At 45.8% G+C, this 16,478-nt stretch overlaps 1 protein-coding gene across 3 annotated transcripts in view; it reads right to left on the reverse strand.

The window, feature by feature from the left end:
- Positions 1-3,269: 3,269 nt before the first annotated feature.
- Positions 3,270-16,478, reverse strand: part of LOC129867633 (sushi, nidogen and EGF-like domain-containing protein 1) — a 115,194-nt gene continuing 101,985 nt past the window's right edge. For 2 of the 3 annotated variants that reach the window (XM_055941158.1, XM_055941159.1), the window contains 6 exons: positions 13,394-13,504; positions 7,886-8,002; positions 5,700-5,787; positions 4,696-4,778; positions 4,565-4,592; positions 3,270-4,449 (listed from right to left, as the gene is read on the reverse strand). In XM_055941158.1, the coding sequence (XP_055797133.1) occupies positions 4,567-4,592; positions 4,696-4,778; positions 5,700-5,787; positions 7,886-8,002; positions 13,394-13,504 (425 nt within the window). In that variant the 3' untranslated portion in view covers positions 3,270-4,449; positions 4,565-4,566. The remainder of the gene's footprint in view (positions 4,450-4,564; positions 4,593-4,695; positions 4,779-5,699; positions 5,788-7,885; positions 8,003-13,393; positions 13,505-16,478) is intronic. The other variant, XM_055941160.1, reaches the window with a different exon arrangement.

Genomic DNA, 16,478 nt, shown 5'->3' on the forward strand with positions numbered 1-16,478 from the left:
ATGTCTAGTCACTTTACCCTGCCTTCATGTACATATCTACCTCAAATACCTTATTATTATCTATCCTGATGCCTAGTCACTTTACCCTGCCTTCATGTACATATCTACCTCAAATACCTTATTATCTATCCTGATGTCTAGTCACTTTACCCTGCCTTCATGTACATATCTACCTCAAATTCCTTATTATTATCTATCCTGATGTCTAGTCACTTTACCCTGCCTTCATGTACATATCTACCTCAAATACCTTATTATTATCTATCCTGATGCCTGGTCACTTTACCCTGCCTTCATGTACATATCTACCTCAAATACCTTATTATTATCTATCCTGATGCCTAGTCACTTTACCCTGCCTTCATGTACATATCTACCTCAAATACCTTATTATCTATCCTGATGTCTAGTCACTTTACCCTGCCTTCATGTACATATCTACCTCAAATTCCTTATTATTATCTATCCTGATGTCTAGTCACTTTACCCTGCCTTCATGTACATATCTACCTCAAATACCTTATTATTATCTATCCTGATGCCTGGTCACTTTACCCTGCCTTCATGTACATATCTACCTCAAATACCTTATTATTATCTATCCTGATGCCTAGTCACTTTACCCTGCCTTCATGTACATATCTACCTCAAATACCTTATTATTATATATCCTGATGTCTAGTCACTTTACCCTGCCTTCATGTACATATCTACCTCAAATACCTTATTATTATATATCCTGATGTCTAGTCACTTTACCCTGCCTTCATGTACATATCTACCTCAAATTCCTTATTATTATCTATCCTGATGTCTAGTCACTTTACCCTGCCTTCATGTACATATCTACCTCAAATACCTTATTATTATCTATCCTGATGCCTAGTCACTTTACCCTGCCTTCATGTACATATCTACCTCAAATACCTTATTATTATATATCCTGATGTCTAGTCACTTTACCCTGCCTTCATGTACATATCTACCTCAAATTCCTTATTATTATCTATCCTGATGTCTAGTCACTTTACCCTGCCTTCATGTACATATCTACCTCAAATACCTTATTATTATCTATCCTGATGTCTAGTCACTTTACCCTGCCTTCATGTACATATCTACCTCAAATTCCTTATTATTATATATCCTGATGCCTAGTCACTTTACCCTGCCTTCATGTACATATCTACCTCAAATACCTTATTATTATCTATCCTGATGCCTGGTCACTTTACCCTGCCTTCATGTACATATCTACCTCAAATACCTTATTATTATCTATCCTGATGCCTGGTCACTTTACCCTGCCTTCATGTACATATCTACCTCAAATACCTTATTATTATCTATCCTGATGTCTAGTCACTTTACCCTGCCTTCATGTACATATCTACCTCAAATACCTTATTATTATCTATCCTGATGCCTGGTCACTTTACCCTGCCTTCATGTACATATCTACCTCAAATACCTTATTATTATCTATCCTGATGCCTAGTCACTTTACCCTGCCTTCATGTACATATCTACCTCAAATACCTTATTATTATCTATCCTGATGCCTGGTCACTTTACCCTGCCTTCATGTACATATCTACCTCAAATACCTTATTATTATCTATCCTGATGTCTAGTCACTTTACCCTGCCTTCATGTACATATCTACCTCAAATACCTTATTATTATCTATCCTGATGTCTAGTCACTTTACCCTGCCTTCATGTACATATCTACCTCAAATACCTTATTATTATCTATCCTGATGCCTGGTCCCTTTACCCTGCCTTCATGTAGATATCTACCTCAAATACCTTATTATTATTATCTATCCTGATGCCTAGTCACTTTACCCTGCCTTCATGTACATATCTACCTCAAATACCTTATTATTATCTATCCTGATGCCAAGTCACTTTACCCTGTCTTCATGTACATACTGTATCTACCTCAAATACCTCATACCCCTGCACAGTGATCTGGTACTGGTACTCCCTGTATATAACTCCACATTGATCTGGTACTGGTACTTCCTGTATATAACTCCACATTGATCTGGTACTGGTACTCCCTGTATATAGCTCCACATTGATCTGGTACTCCCTGTATATAGCTCCACATTGATCTGGTACTCCCTGTATATAGCTCCACATTGATCTGGTACTGGTACTCCCTGTATATAGCTCCACATTGATCTGGTACTGGTACTTCCTGTATATAGTTCCACATTGATCTGGTACTTGTACTTCCTGTATATAGTTCCACATTGATCTGGTACTGGTACTTCCTGTATATAGATCCACATTGATCTGGTACTGGTACTTCCTGTATATAGCTCCACATTGATCTGGTACTTGTACTTCCTGTATATAGATCCACATTGATCTGGTACTTCCTGTATATAACTCCACATTGATCTGGTACTGGTACTTCCTGTATATAGCTCCACATTGATCTGGTACTTGTACTTCCTGTATATAGCTCCACATTGATCTGGTACTGGTACTTCCTGTATATAGCTCCACATTGATCTGGTAATTGTACTTCCTGTATATAGCTCCACATTGATCTGGTACTTGTACTTCCTGTATATAGCTCCACATTGATCTGGTACTTGTACTTCCTGTATATAGCTCCACATTGATCTGGTACTTCCTATATATACTGTAGCTCCACATTGATCTGGTACTGGTACTTCCTCTATATAGCTCCTCATTGATCTGGTACTTCCTGTATATAGCTCCACATTGATCTGGTACTGGTACTTCCTGTATATAGATCCACATTGATCTGGTACTCCCTGTATATAGCTCCACATTGATCTGGTACTTCCTGTATATAGCTCCACATTGATCTGGTACTTCCTGTATATAGCTCCATTCTTGTGTATTGTATTTTATTCCTCTTGTGTTAGTTACTATTTTATTTTGTATTATTATTTTTAAACTCTGCATCGTTAGGAAAGGTTTCCTAACTAAGAATTTCACTGTAAAGTCTACACCAGTTCTATTCAGCGCATGTGATAAATACAATTTGATTTGAATCCATCAATGCATAATGCCCAAAAATATCACATTGATGCGGTGTAGACATAGACACCGTGTGGTGGGCTACTGCAATACTATACATGCAGAGAACTCATCTTCAAATAGAGGCCCTACCTTCCAATAGGTGTCTGTTATACAGTCTACTTTATTCACACAAAAAACATATTGAAGCTATAGACATTCCTGCACAATTACATTTGAAATAAATATGAAATGACACGAAAATAACATTTTTTTTACATTTTAATTATTTAAAATATTCACCTACAAAACAGCCTATAAACACTATGTACATGATAGCTAGTAGTGACGTAGGGTTAGAGTTGAAAGACATAAAGACAGGCACTTATTTTCCAGTACTGATTGCTGAATATGTTTTTTGGCTAAGAGGTAAAACAGTTCAATTTGTTGTTAAAAATCAATCGAGACAGATTTTAAATAGGGTTGCTTGTGATGAAACAGACAATATACACATTTCCCTGAGCGGAGGGACTAAACTGCCAACGTGTGAGACATGAGGTATGTATAATGTTCTGATTTTACACGGATGTGGACTGTTTACGGTACATTTGTCATCCGTCATGAGTGAAAATTCTGTAAAAATATGACATAGAATAGTTCGAAATTATTGATGATTCTGGGGCCAAATGTCATTGATGGTTGTGGGGGTCAATCATGTTCCACTTGTTAGCTTCCTCCAGAATCCTCATTCAAGCTGCGGCTACAACAGGCCAACCTCTGGGCAACATGGGTCATCACACAGGCCAATCTCTGGGGCAACATGGGTCATCACACAGGCCAATCTCTGGGGCAACATGGGTCATCACACAGGCCAATCTCTGGGGCAACATGGGTCATCACACAGGCCAATCTCTGGGGCAACATGGGTCATCACACAGGCCAATCTCTGGGCAACATGGGTCATCACACAGGCCAATCTCTGGGCAACATGGGTCATCACACAGGCCAATCTCTGGGCAACATGGGTCATCACACAGGCCAATCTCTGGGCAACATGGGTCATCACACAGGCCAATCTCTGGGGCAACATGGGTCATCACACAGGCCAATCTCTGGGCAACATGGGTCATCACACAGGCCAATCTCTGGGCAACATGGGTCATCACATAGGCCAATCTCTGGGCAACATGGGTCAACACACAGGCCAATCTCTGGGCAACATGGGTCATCACACAGGCCAATCTCTGGGCAACATGGGTCATCACACAGGCCAATCTCTGGGCAACATGGGTCATCACACAGGCCAATCTCTGGGGCAACATGGGTCATCACACAGGCCAATCTCTTTGCAACATGGGTCATCACACAGGCCAATCTCTGGGGCAACATGGGTCATCACACAGGCCAATCTCTGGGGCAACATGGGTCATCCAAGATTAGCTTTCTGAAAGTAGAACATATCCATTTTATTTTAACTGAAGCCAAAGCAAATTGTATTACATTTTAAATTAAATCAGTATATTTCAGTAGATTGCTCATTGTAATGTCTGTGTACCAACCATTAATGTTGCCTGTTAGTTCTTCTGTCTGTCCAAACAGAGAATAATGACATGTGAAAACAAGAATATGATTATATTAAAGCCTAAAGAATGACTTCCTTCGGTGACTTGAACTGTTCAATTAAACTCACTGGGGCTTTTCTTGGGAAGCAGCGGTGGTTCACAGATCTCTCGATAGCAAACATCCTGCTGGACTTTATACGTCCTTTTATACCTGGGGAGAAAAACAATGGCTTATCTACTAAACATACAAAGTATATATATATACAGATTATTCAACATGCTTCTTGTGGGGATGAAACCAATTTACATTCTGGAAATGAATTAAGTTATACTAGTACTATATTTAACAGGTGTCAGTGTGCTTACAGTATCCCTTCCTTCCCTAGGTACCCTGTCCCTTACTGGGCTCAAATCAGGGAAGACGTATCGCTTCCTTCCCTAGGTACTCTGTCTCTTACTGGGCTCAAATCAGGGAAGACGTATCCCTTCCTTCCCTAGGTACTCTGTCTCTTACTGGGCTCAAATCAGGGAAGACGTATCGCTTCCTTCCCTAGGTACTCTGTCTCTTACTGGGCTCAAATCAGGGAAGACGTATCGCTTCCTTCCCTAGGTACTCTGTCTCTTACTGGGCTCAAATCAGGGAAGACGTATCTCTTCCTTCCCTAGGTACCCTGTCTCTTACTGGGCTCAAATCAGGGAAGACGTATCTCTTCCTTCCCTAGGTACCGTGTCTCTTACTGGGCTCAAATCAGGGAAGACGTATCTCTTCCTTCCCTAGGTACCCTGTCTCTTACTGGGCTCAAATCAGGGAAGACGTATCGGTTCCTTTCCTAGGTACTCTGTCTCTTACTGGGCTCAAATCAGGGAAGACGTATCGGTTCCTTCCCTAGGTACTCTGTCTCTTACTGGGCTCAAATCAGGGAAGACGTATCCCTTCCTTCCCTAGGTACCCTGTCCCTTACTGGGCTCAAATCAGGGAAGACGTATCGCTTCCTTCCCTAGGTAACCTGTCTCTTACTAGGCTCAAATCAGGGAAGACATCAGCATATAAAGAGATTTACAGTCTATATGAAATCAATTCTGACAGGTATAAACATGCAGAGGAGGTCTATGTCCACTGTTTGACACTCACAGGTAATGACAGACTTCGCCCACCCAGACGGGCACGCTCTTTGTTTCAGAGTAAAGGCGGGTACACGGGTGGGGCACTCGCTGGCAGACTGCAGGACAGACGTGGTCGTGGCAGGACAAAGATAAACACATATACGTGTTAAAGCACTGAGAGGGTTCTTCTGAGGGAGAAGTTCTGGAGGAAGAGGCAGTTACAAGGCTGTTAAATATGACATGAGGGAGTGAGGAGACAAAGGGAGGAAGAAAGAGGGAGAGAGGGACATAGGGAGGGAGAGTGATAGGGGAGGGAGGGATTTGGTATGAACAGAAAGATAGAGAGAAAGAGAGAGAGAGAAGATACAGAGAAAGGGTGAGAGGGATTTGGTCTGAGAGAGAGAGAGAGAGAGAGAGAGAGAGATACAGAGAAAGGGTGAGAGGGATTTGGTCTGAGGAAGTGAGAGAGAGAGAGAGAGAGAGAGAGAGAGAGAGAGAGAGAGAGAGAGAGAGAGAGAGAGAGAAGGTGCAGGGATTTTGGTCTGAGGAAGAGAGAGAGAGAGAGAGAAGGTGCAGGGATTTGGTCTGAGGAAGTGAGACAGAGAGAGAGAGAGAGAGAGAGAGAGAGAGAGAAGGGATTTGGTCTGAGGAAGAGAGAGAGAGAGAGAGAGAGAGAGAGAGAGAGAGAGAGAGAGAGAGTGCAGGGATTTGGTCTGAGGATGAGAGAGAGAAGGTGAAAGAGATAGGGAGAGAGAGAGATTTGATCGGAGGAAGAGAGAGAGAAAGAGAGAGAGAGACAGGGGGATTGGGCCTGAGAAGGAATGAGAGAGAGGAGAGATAGGGAGGGTGGAATTTGGCACTCCTCCCTAGTGATTGATGGGTTTAGGAAAGAAATGTTTAAACAGTTTGACCGAGGTTGTTTGGATGGAGAAATGTACAGTATAGAGCCCCACAGTTGATATGTATAATACCCATAATACAGACAAATATAAAGCATTTACAAAAGTCACCTTGTCCGAGAGAGATTTACACGGTTATCAAAATGTTATCCCAGGGTAAGTCTACACGAAAACACAGACCTTATTTTAAGTGTTTCTAAATTCCTCTACGGGAAAAAAGAATGGTGAAAAAAAACCAATTGGAACCATTTCCCTGTTTGACCGCTAGGTTTTATGGGAATTATGACTCATACTGTGGTACTCTATTAAAAAGTGTGTGTGTGTGTGTGTGTGTGTGTGTGTGCGTGCGCGCGCGTGCGTGCGTGCGTGCGTGCGTGTGTGTGTGCCATCTCCTACACTGCTGCAGCATAACACCTTGCGTTACTGGTGAACATGATTGGACAAGTTCAAACCAAAGGAAAAGCTTGTATTTCAAAATAACCTATTTTGTCTGAAGTGCTTTGTACCTGAATGGTGATATTATAGTTATGTCTTGCAACGTTCTATTTTCTATGTGAGGATGTTGCTGGGTAGTTATGGTGCTGTGAAATGATTTCCTCCAATGAGGAAGACATCTGAATCTGTTTTTTTGCCAGAACCAAGACAGCTGATCTGAGAGAACATGCAGTTGTTCTATGCTAAACTAGAAAAAAAGGGTTCCAAAAGGGTTCTTCGGCTGTCCCCACAGGGGAACCGTTTTGGGTTCCAGGTAGAACCGTTTTGGATTCCAGGTAGAACCATTTTGGGTTCCATGTAGAACCGTTTTGGGTTCCAGGTAGAACCCTTTTGGATTCCAGGTAGTACCATTTTGGGTTCCAAGTAGAACCATTTTGGGTTCCATGTAGAATCATTTTGGGTTCCAAGTAGAATCGTTTTGGATTCCAGGTAGAACCATTTTGGGTTCCATGTAGAACTCCCTGTTGAAAGGGTTCAATTACATTTTTTATTTTTTACATTTTTAGTCATTTAGCAGATACTCTTACCCAGTAGTGAGTACATACATTTCTCATACTTTTGCCCTGTACTGGCCACCCGTGGGAATCGAACCAACAACCCACAACCCTGGGAATCGAACCAACAACCCTGGCGTTGCATGCTCTACCAACCTGAGCTACATGGAACCCAAAACGGTTCTACTCGGAACCAAAAGGATTCTACCTGGAACCAACAAGGTTCTTTAAAGTGGTTTTTCTACGGGGACAGCTGAATAGCGTGTATGGCACTCCAATGTCAATGTGTCGTGTGGTGGAGACCGAGACAGAAGGCGTGAACTCACACAGCTCACACTGCCTGCCCTTGAACCCGGCTACGCAGTCGCAGATGTGGGAGTCGTCGCCCTTCGCACACGTACCCCCGTTCAGGCAGGGCAGACTCCGGCAGTCCTGGGACGACTCTGAAACACAGCAGCTGCTGTCAGGACCCCTAGTTAAGTGGAGCCCAACAGACAAACCACCAGCTCAGGTTTCACGAAGGCTGTCTACTACCCAAATGGAACCTATTCTCTTTTTAGCACACTACTTTAGACCAGAGTCCTGTGGGTAGAGTCCTGTGGGTAGAGTCCTGTGGGTAGAGTCCTGTGGGTAGAGTCCTGTGGGTAGAGTCCTGTGGGTAGAGTCCTATGGGTAGAGTCCTGTGGGTAGTCCTATGTTAGAGCCTATGGGTAGAGTCCTATGGGTAGTCCTATGGGTAGAGCCCTATGGGTAGAGCCCTATGGGCAGTCCTATGGGTAGAGCCCTATGGGTAAAGCCTTATGGGTAGAGCCCTATGAGGTTCCCCTATGGGTAGAGCCCTATGGGTAGAGCCCTATGGGTAGTCCTATGGGTAGAGTCCTATGGGTAGAGCCCTATGAGGTTCCCCTATGGGTAGTCCTATGGGTAGAGTCCTATGGGTAGAGCCCTATGGGTAGAGCCCTATGGGTAGAGCCCTATGGGTAAAGTCCTATGGGTAGAGCCCTATGGGTAGAGTCCTATGGGTAAAGTCCTATGGGTAGAGTCCTGTGGGTAGAGTCCTATGGGTAGAGCCCTATGAGGTTCCCCTATGGGTAGAGCCCTATGGGTAGAGCCCTATGAGGTTCCCCTATGGGTAGTCCTATGGGTAGTCCTATGGGTAGAGCCCTATGGGTAGAGCCCTATGGGTAGAGCCCTATGGGTAGAGTCCTATGGGTAGAGTCCTATGGGTAGAGCCCTATGGGTAGAGCCCTATGAGGTTCCCCTATGGGTAGAGCCCTATGGGTAGAGTCCTATGGGTAGTCCTATGGGTAGAGCCCTATGAGGTTCCCCTATGGGTAGAGCCCTATGAGGTTCCCCTATGGGTAGAGTCCTATGGGTAGAGCCCTATGAGGTTCCCCTAAGGATAGAGCCCTATGAGGTTCCTCTATGGGTAGAGCCCTATGAGGTTCCCCTATGGGTAGAGTCCTATGGTTAGAGCCCTATGGGTAGAGCCCTATGAGGTTCCCCTATGGGTAGTCCTATGGGTAGAGTCCTATGGGTAGAGCCCTATGAGGTTCCCCTATGGGTAGAGCCCTATGAGGTTCCCCTATGGGTAGAGCCCTATGATGTTCCCCTATGGGTAGAGCCCTATGAGGTTCCCCTATGGGTAGAGTCCTATGAGGTTCCCCTATGGGTAGAGCCCTATGGGTAGTCCTATGGGTAGAGCCCTATGGGTAGAGCCCTATGGGTAGATCCCTATGAGTTTCCCCTATGGGTAGAGTCCTATGGGTAGTCCTATGGGTAGAGTCCTATGGGTAGTCCTATGGGTAGAGCCCTATGAGTTTCCCCTATGGGTAGAGCCCTATGGGTAGAGCCCTATGAGTTTCCCCTATGGGTAGAGCCCTATGGGTAGAGTCCTATGAGTTTCCCCTATGGGTAGATCCCTATGAGTTTCCCCTATGGGTAGAGCCCTATGAGTTTCCCCTATGGGTAGAGCCCTATGGGTAGAGCCCTATGAGTTTCCCCTATGGGTAGAGCACTATGAGTTTCCCCTATGGGTAGAGCCCTATGAGTTTCCCCTATGGGTAGAGTCCTATGAGGTTCCCCTATGGGTAGAGTCCTATGAGGTTCCCCTATGGGTAGAGCCCTATGAGTTTCCCCTATGGGTAGATCCCTATGAGTTTCCCCTATGGGTAGAGCCCTATGAGGTTCCCCTATGGGTAGAGCCCTATGGGTAGAGTCCTATGGGTAGAGCCCTATGAGTTTCCCCTATGGGTAGAGCCCTATGGGTAGAGTCCTATGGGTAGAGCCCTATGAGGTTCCCCTATGGGTAGAGCCCTATGGGTAGAGTCCTATGAGGTTCCCCTATGGGTAGAGTCCTATGGGTAGAGCCCTATGAGGTTCCCCTATGGGTAGAGCCCTATGAGGTTCCCCTATGGGTAGAGCCCTATGGGTAGAGCCCTATGAGGTTCCCCTATGGGTAGAGTCCTATGAGGTTCCCCTATGGGTAGAGCCCTATGAGGTTCCCCTATGGGTAGAGTACTATGGGTTGACTCCTATGGGTAGAGCCTTATGGGTAGAGTCCTATGAGGTTCCCCTATGGGTAGAGTCCTATGGGTAGAGCCCTATGAGTTTCCCCTATGGGTAGAGCCCTATGGGTAGAGTCCTATGGGTAGAGCCCTATGAGGTTCCCCTATGGGTAGAGCCCTATGGGTAGAGTCCTATGAGGTTCCCCTATGGGTAGAGTCCTATGGGTAGAGCCCTATGAGGTTCCCCTATGGGTAGAGCCCTATGAGGTTCCCCTATGGGTAGAGTCCTATGGGTAGAGCCCTATGAGTTTCCCCTATGGGTGGAGCCCTATGAGGTTCCCCTATGGGTAGAGTCCTATGAGGTTCCCCTATGGGTAGAGCCCTATGAGGTTCCCCTATGGGTAGAGTACTATGGGTTGACTCCTATGGGTAGAGCCTTATGGGTAGAGTCCTATGAGGTTCCCCTATGGGTAGAGTCCTATGGGTAGAGCCCTATGAGGTTCCCCTATGAGTAGAGTCCTATTGGTAGAGCCCTATGAGGATTCCCTATGGGTAGAGTACTATGGGTAGAGCCCTATAAGGTTCCCCTATGGGTAGAGTCTGATGGGTAGAGCCCTATGAGGTTCCCCTATGGGTAGAGCCCTATGAGTTTCCCCTATGGGTAGAGCCCTATGAGGTTCCCCTATGGGTAGAGCCCTATGAGTTCCCCTATGGGTAGAGCCCTATGAGTTCCCCCTATGGGTAGAGCGCTATGAGTTCCCCCTATGGGTAGAGCCCTATGAGGTTCCCCTATGGGTAAAGCCCTATGAGGTTCCCCTGTGGGTAGAGCCCTATGAGGTTCCCCTGTGGGTAGAGCCCTATGAGGTCCCCCTATGGGTAGAGCCCTATGAGGTTTCCCTATGGGTAGAGCCCTATGGGTAGAGCCCTATGAGGTTCCCCTATGGGTAGAGCCCTATGAGTTCCCCCTATGGGTAGAGCCCTATGAGGTTCCCCTATGGGTAGAGCCCTATGAGGTTCCCCTGTGGGTAGAGCCCTATGAGGTTCCCCTGTGTGTAGAGCCCTATGAGGTTCCCCTGTAGGTAGAGCCCTATGAGGTTCCCCTGTGGGTAGAGCCCTATGAGGTTCCCCTGTAGGTAGAGCCCTATGAGGTTCCCCTATGGGTAGAGCCCTATGAGGTTCCCCTGTAGGTAGAGCCCTATGAGGTCCCCCTATGGGTAGAGCCCTATGAGGTTCCCCTGTGGGTAGAGCCCAATGAGGTCCCCCTATGGGTAGAGCCCTATGAGGTTCCCCTATGGGTAGAGCCCTATGAGGTTTCCCCTATTGGGTAGAGTACTATGGGTAGAGCCCTATGAGGTTCCCCTATGGGTAGAGCCCTATGAGGTTCCCCTGTAGGTAGAGCCCTATGAGGTTCCCCTATGGGTAGAGCCCTATGAGGTTCCCCTGTAGGTAGAGCCCTATGAGGTCCCCCTATGGGTAGAGCCCTATGAGGTTCCCCTGTGGGTAGAGCCCAATGAGGTCCCCCTATGGGTAGAGCCCTATGAGGTTCCCCTGTGGGTAGAGCCCAATGAGGTCCCCCTATGGGTAGAGCCCTATGTTCCCCTATGGGTAGAGCCCTATGAGGTTTCCCCTATTGGGTAGAGTACTATGGGTAGAGCCCTATGAGGTTCCCCTATGGGTAGAGCCCTATGAGGTCCCCCTATGGGTAGAGCCCTATGAGGTTCCCCTATGGGTAGAGCCCTATGACGTTCCCCTGTGGGTAGAGCCCAATGAGGTCCCCCTATGGGTAGAGCCCTATGAGGTTCCCCTGTGGGTAGAGCCCAATGAGGTCCCCCTATGGGTAGAGCCCTATGTTCCCCTATGGGTAGAGCCCTATGAGGTTTCCCCTATTGGGTAGAGTACTATGGGTAGAGCCCTATGAGGTTCCCCTGTAGGTAGAGCCCTATGAGGTCCCCCTATGGGTAGAGCCCTATGAGGTTCCCCTGTGGGTAGAGCCCAATGAGGTCCCCCTATGGGTAGAGCCCTATGAGGTTCCCCTGTGGGTAGAGCCCAATGAGGTCCCCCTATGGGTAGAGCCCTATGTTCCCCTATGGGTAGAGCCCTATGAGGTTTCCCCTATTGGGTAGAGTACTATGGGTAGAGCCCTATGAGGTTCCCCTATGGGTAGAGCCCTATGAGGTCCCCCTATGGGTAGAGCCCTATGAGGTTCCCCTATGCGTAGAGCCCTATGACGTTCCCCTGTGGGTAGAGCCCTATGAGGTTCCCCTATGGGTAGAGCCCTATGAGGTTCCCCTATGGGTAGAGCCCTATGAGGTTCCCCTATGGGTAGAGCCCTATGAGGTTCCCCTGTGGGTAGAGCCCTATGAGGTTCCCCTGTGGGTAGAGCCCTATGAGGTTCCCCTGTGGGTAGAGCCCTATGAGGTTCCCCTGTGGGTAGAGCCCTATGAGGTTCCCCTATGGGTAGAGCCCTATGAGGTTCCCCTGTGGGTAGAGCCCTATGAGGTTCCCCTGTGGGTAGAGCCCTATGAGGTTCCCCTATGGGTAGAGCCCTATGAGGTTCCCCTATGGGTAGAGCCCTATGAGGTTCCCCTATGGGTAGAGCCCTATGAGGTTCCCCTATGGGTAGAGCCCTGTGGGTAGAGCCCTATGAGGTTCCCCTATGGGTAGAGCCCTATGAGGTTCCCCTATGGGTAGAGCCCTATGAGGTTCCCCTATGGGTAGAGCCCTATGGGTAAAGCCCTATGAGGTTCCCCTATGGGTAGAGCCCTATGAGGTTCCCCTATGGGTAGAGCCCTATGGGTAGAGCCCTATGAGGTTCCCCTATGGGTAGAGCCCTATGAGGTTCCCCTATGGGCCCCTGGTCAAAGTAATGCCCTTTAAAGTGCCTAGAGTGCTGTCTCTCTCTGTAATACATTTCTATTGTAAAGCTTGGTTGACATTCCCTTCCTCCTCCTCATTGCCAGCTACAGTCCTGTGGCCAGAAGATACATCATCCATTGCTGTATATATATAGAGACCTAATAATTAATAACATGCTGTTTCTATTCAGCGGTGCCTATAGGAGAAGATTAGCATAGATTAGCGTAGGTTAGCATAGATTAGCATAGCGTCCACGTGGCAGACCTCCCATTAAAACTGACTGGTGCTGGAAGAAGTCCCAGTAACAGAGGAGAGGGTTCCATATCTGGCATCTAACTACACCACAACTCTGTCCTGCCAGATTATACTGTAGCGACCAACGCCAAGGCCACCTCGTCAAGAGGTTCACATCTCTTGCTACGACGTTGAGTTGACAAAATGTAAATCCCTGAATTCACTGCGTTTACCTACCAGGTTTTCTCCTGGACTCCTCCTCTTCCTCCTTCCTCTGGATCTCTAGTGCGAGGCTGATTTTATTGGTTGTCTCCTCCATCCTCTCGAGCTGAAGGGAAGGCTCGGGTTCTGCAAGGCAGAATCAAAGAGGTATTGATCCATACCAGTATTCAGTACAAATGTACTACTGGTCTAAGTGAATGTTAAAATGCACCACATTATGCTGAAGCTTAGTGATGCTTCAGTTGGCCTCTTGCTGGTTATACCTGGTTATAACAACACGTACTAGTGTCACCTGGCTGGTTATACCTGGTTATAACAACACGTACTAGTGCCACCTGGCTGGTTATACCTGGTTATAACAATACTTACTAGTGTCACCTGGCTGGTTATACCTGGTTATAACAACACTTACTAGTGTCACCTGGCTGGTTATACCTGGTTATAACAACACGTACTAGTGTCACCTGGCTGGTTATACCTGGTTATAACAATACTTACTAGTGCCACCTGGCTGGTTATACCTGGTTATAACAACACGTACTAGTGTCACCTGGCTGGTTATACCTGGTTATAACAATACTTACTAGTGTCACCTGGCTGGTTATACCTGGTTATAACAACACGTACTAGTGTCACCTGGCTGGTTATACCTGGTTATAACAACACGTACTAGTGTCACCTGGCTGGTTATACCTGGTTATAACAACACGTACTAGTGTCACCTGGCTGGTTATACCTGGTTATAACAACACTTACTAGTGTCACCTGGCTGGTTATACCTGGTTATAACAATACTTACTAGTGTCACCTGGCTGGTTATACCTGGTTATAACAATACTTACTAGTGTCACCTGGCTGGTTATACCTGGTTATAACAATACTTACTAGTGTCACCTGGCTGGTTATATCTGGTTATAACAATACTTACTAGTGTCACCTGGCTGGTTATACCTGGTTATAACAATACTTACTAGTGTCACCTGGCTAGTTATACCTGGTTATAACAACACGTACTAGTGTCACCTGGCTGGTTATACCTGGTTATAACAACACGTACTAGTGTCACCTGGCTGGTTATACCTGGTTATAACAACACGTACTAGTGTCACCTGGCTGGTTATACCTGGTTATAACAATACTTACTAGTGCCACCTGGCTGGTTATACCTGGTTATAACAACACGTACTAGTGTCACCTGGCTGGTTATACCTGGTTATAACAATACTTACTAGTGTCACCTGGCTGGTTGTACCTGGTTATAACAATACTTACTAGTGCCACCTGGCTGGTTATACCTGGTTATAACAACACTTACTAGTGTCACCTGGCTGGTTATACCTGGTTATAACAATACTTACTAGTGCCACCTGGCTGGTTATACCTGGTTATAACAACACTTACTAGTGTCACCTGGCTGGTTATACCTGGTTATAACAATACTTACTAGTGTCACCTGGCTGGTTATACCTGGTTATAACAACACGTACTAGTGTCACCTGGCTGGTTATACCTGGTTATAACAACACGTACTAGTGTCACCTGGCTGGTTATACCTGGTTATAACAACACGTACTAGTGTCACCTGGCTGGTTATACCTGGTTATAACAATACTTACTAGTGCCACCTGGCTGGTTATACCTGGTTATAACAATACTTACTAGTGTCACCTGGCTGGTTATACCTGGTTATAACAATACTTACTAGTGTCACCTGGCTGGTTATACCTGGTTATACCTGGTTATAACAATACTTACTAGTATAACCTGGCTGGTTATACCTGGTTATAACAATACTTACTAGTGTCACCTGGCTGGTTATACCTGGTTATACCTGGTTATAACAATACGTACTAGTGTCACCTGGCTGGTTATACCTGGTTATAACAATACTTACTAGTGTCACCTGGCTGGTTATACCTGGTTATAACAATACTTACTAGTGTCACCTGGCTGGTTATACCTGGTTATACCTGGTCATAACAATACTTACTAGTGTCACCTGGCTGGTTATACCTGCTTATAACAATACTTACTAGTGTCACCTGGCTGGTTATACCTGGTTATACCTGGTTATAACAATACTTACTAGTATAACCTGGCTGGTTATACCTGGTTATAACAATACTTACTAGTGTCACCTGGCTGGTTATACCTGGTTATACCTGGTTATAACAATACGTACTAGTGTCACCTGGCTGGTTATACCTGGTTATAACAATACTTACTAGTGTCACCTGGCTGGTTATACCTGGTTATAACACGTACTAGTGCCACCTGGCTGGTTATACCTGGTTATAACAATACTTACTAGTGTCACCTGGCTGGTTATACCTGGTTATAACAACACGTACTAGTGCCACCTGGCTGGTTATACCTGGTTATAACAATACTTACTAGTGTCACCTGGCTGGTTATACCTGGTTATAACAACACGTACTAGTGCCACCTGGCTGGTTATACCTGGTTATAACAACACGTACTAGTGCCACCTGCCTGGTTATACCTGGTTATAACAACACGTACTAGTGCCACCTGGCTGGTTATACCTGGTTATAACAATACGTACTAGTGTCACCTGGCTGGTTATAACAATACTTACTAGTGTCACCTGGCTGGTTATACTTGGTTATACCTGGTTATAACAATACTTACTAGTGTCACCTGGCTGGTTATACCTGGTTATAACAACACGTACTAGTGTCACCTGGCTGGTTATACCTGGTTATAACAACACTTACTAGTGTCACCTGGCTGGTTATAACAATACTTACTAGTGTCACCTGGCTGGTTATACCTGGTTATAACAATACTTACTAGTGTCACCTGGCTGGTTATAACAACACGTACTAGTGTCACCTGGCTGGTTATACCTGGTTATAACAACACTTACTAGTGTCACCTGGCTGGTTATACCTGGTTATAACAACACGTACTAGTGTCACCTGGCTGGTTATAACAACACTTACTAGTGTCACCTGGCTGGTTATACCTGGTTATAACAATACTTACTAGTGTCACCTGGCTGGTTATACCTGGTTATAACAATACTTACTAGTGTCACCTGGCTGGTTATACCTGGTTATAACAACACGTACTAGTG

This window comes from Salvelinus fontinalis, chromosome 12 (genome assembly GCF_029448725.1).
Source record: "Salvelinus fontinalis isolate EN_2023a chromosome 12, ASM2944872v1, whole genome shotgun sequence".
Lineage (NCBI taxonomy): Eukaryota > Metazoa > Chordata > Actinopteri > Salmoniformes > Salmonidae > Salvelinus > Salvelinus fontinalis.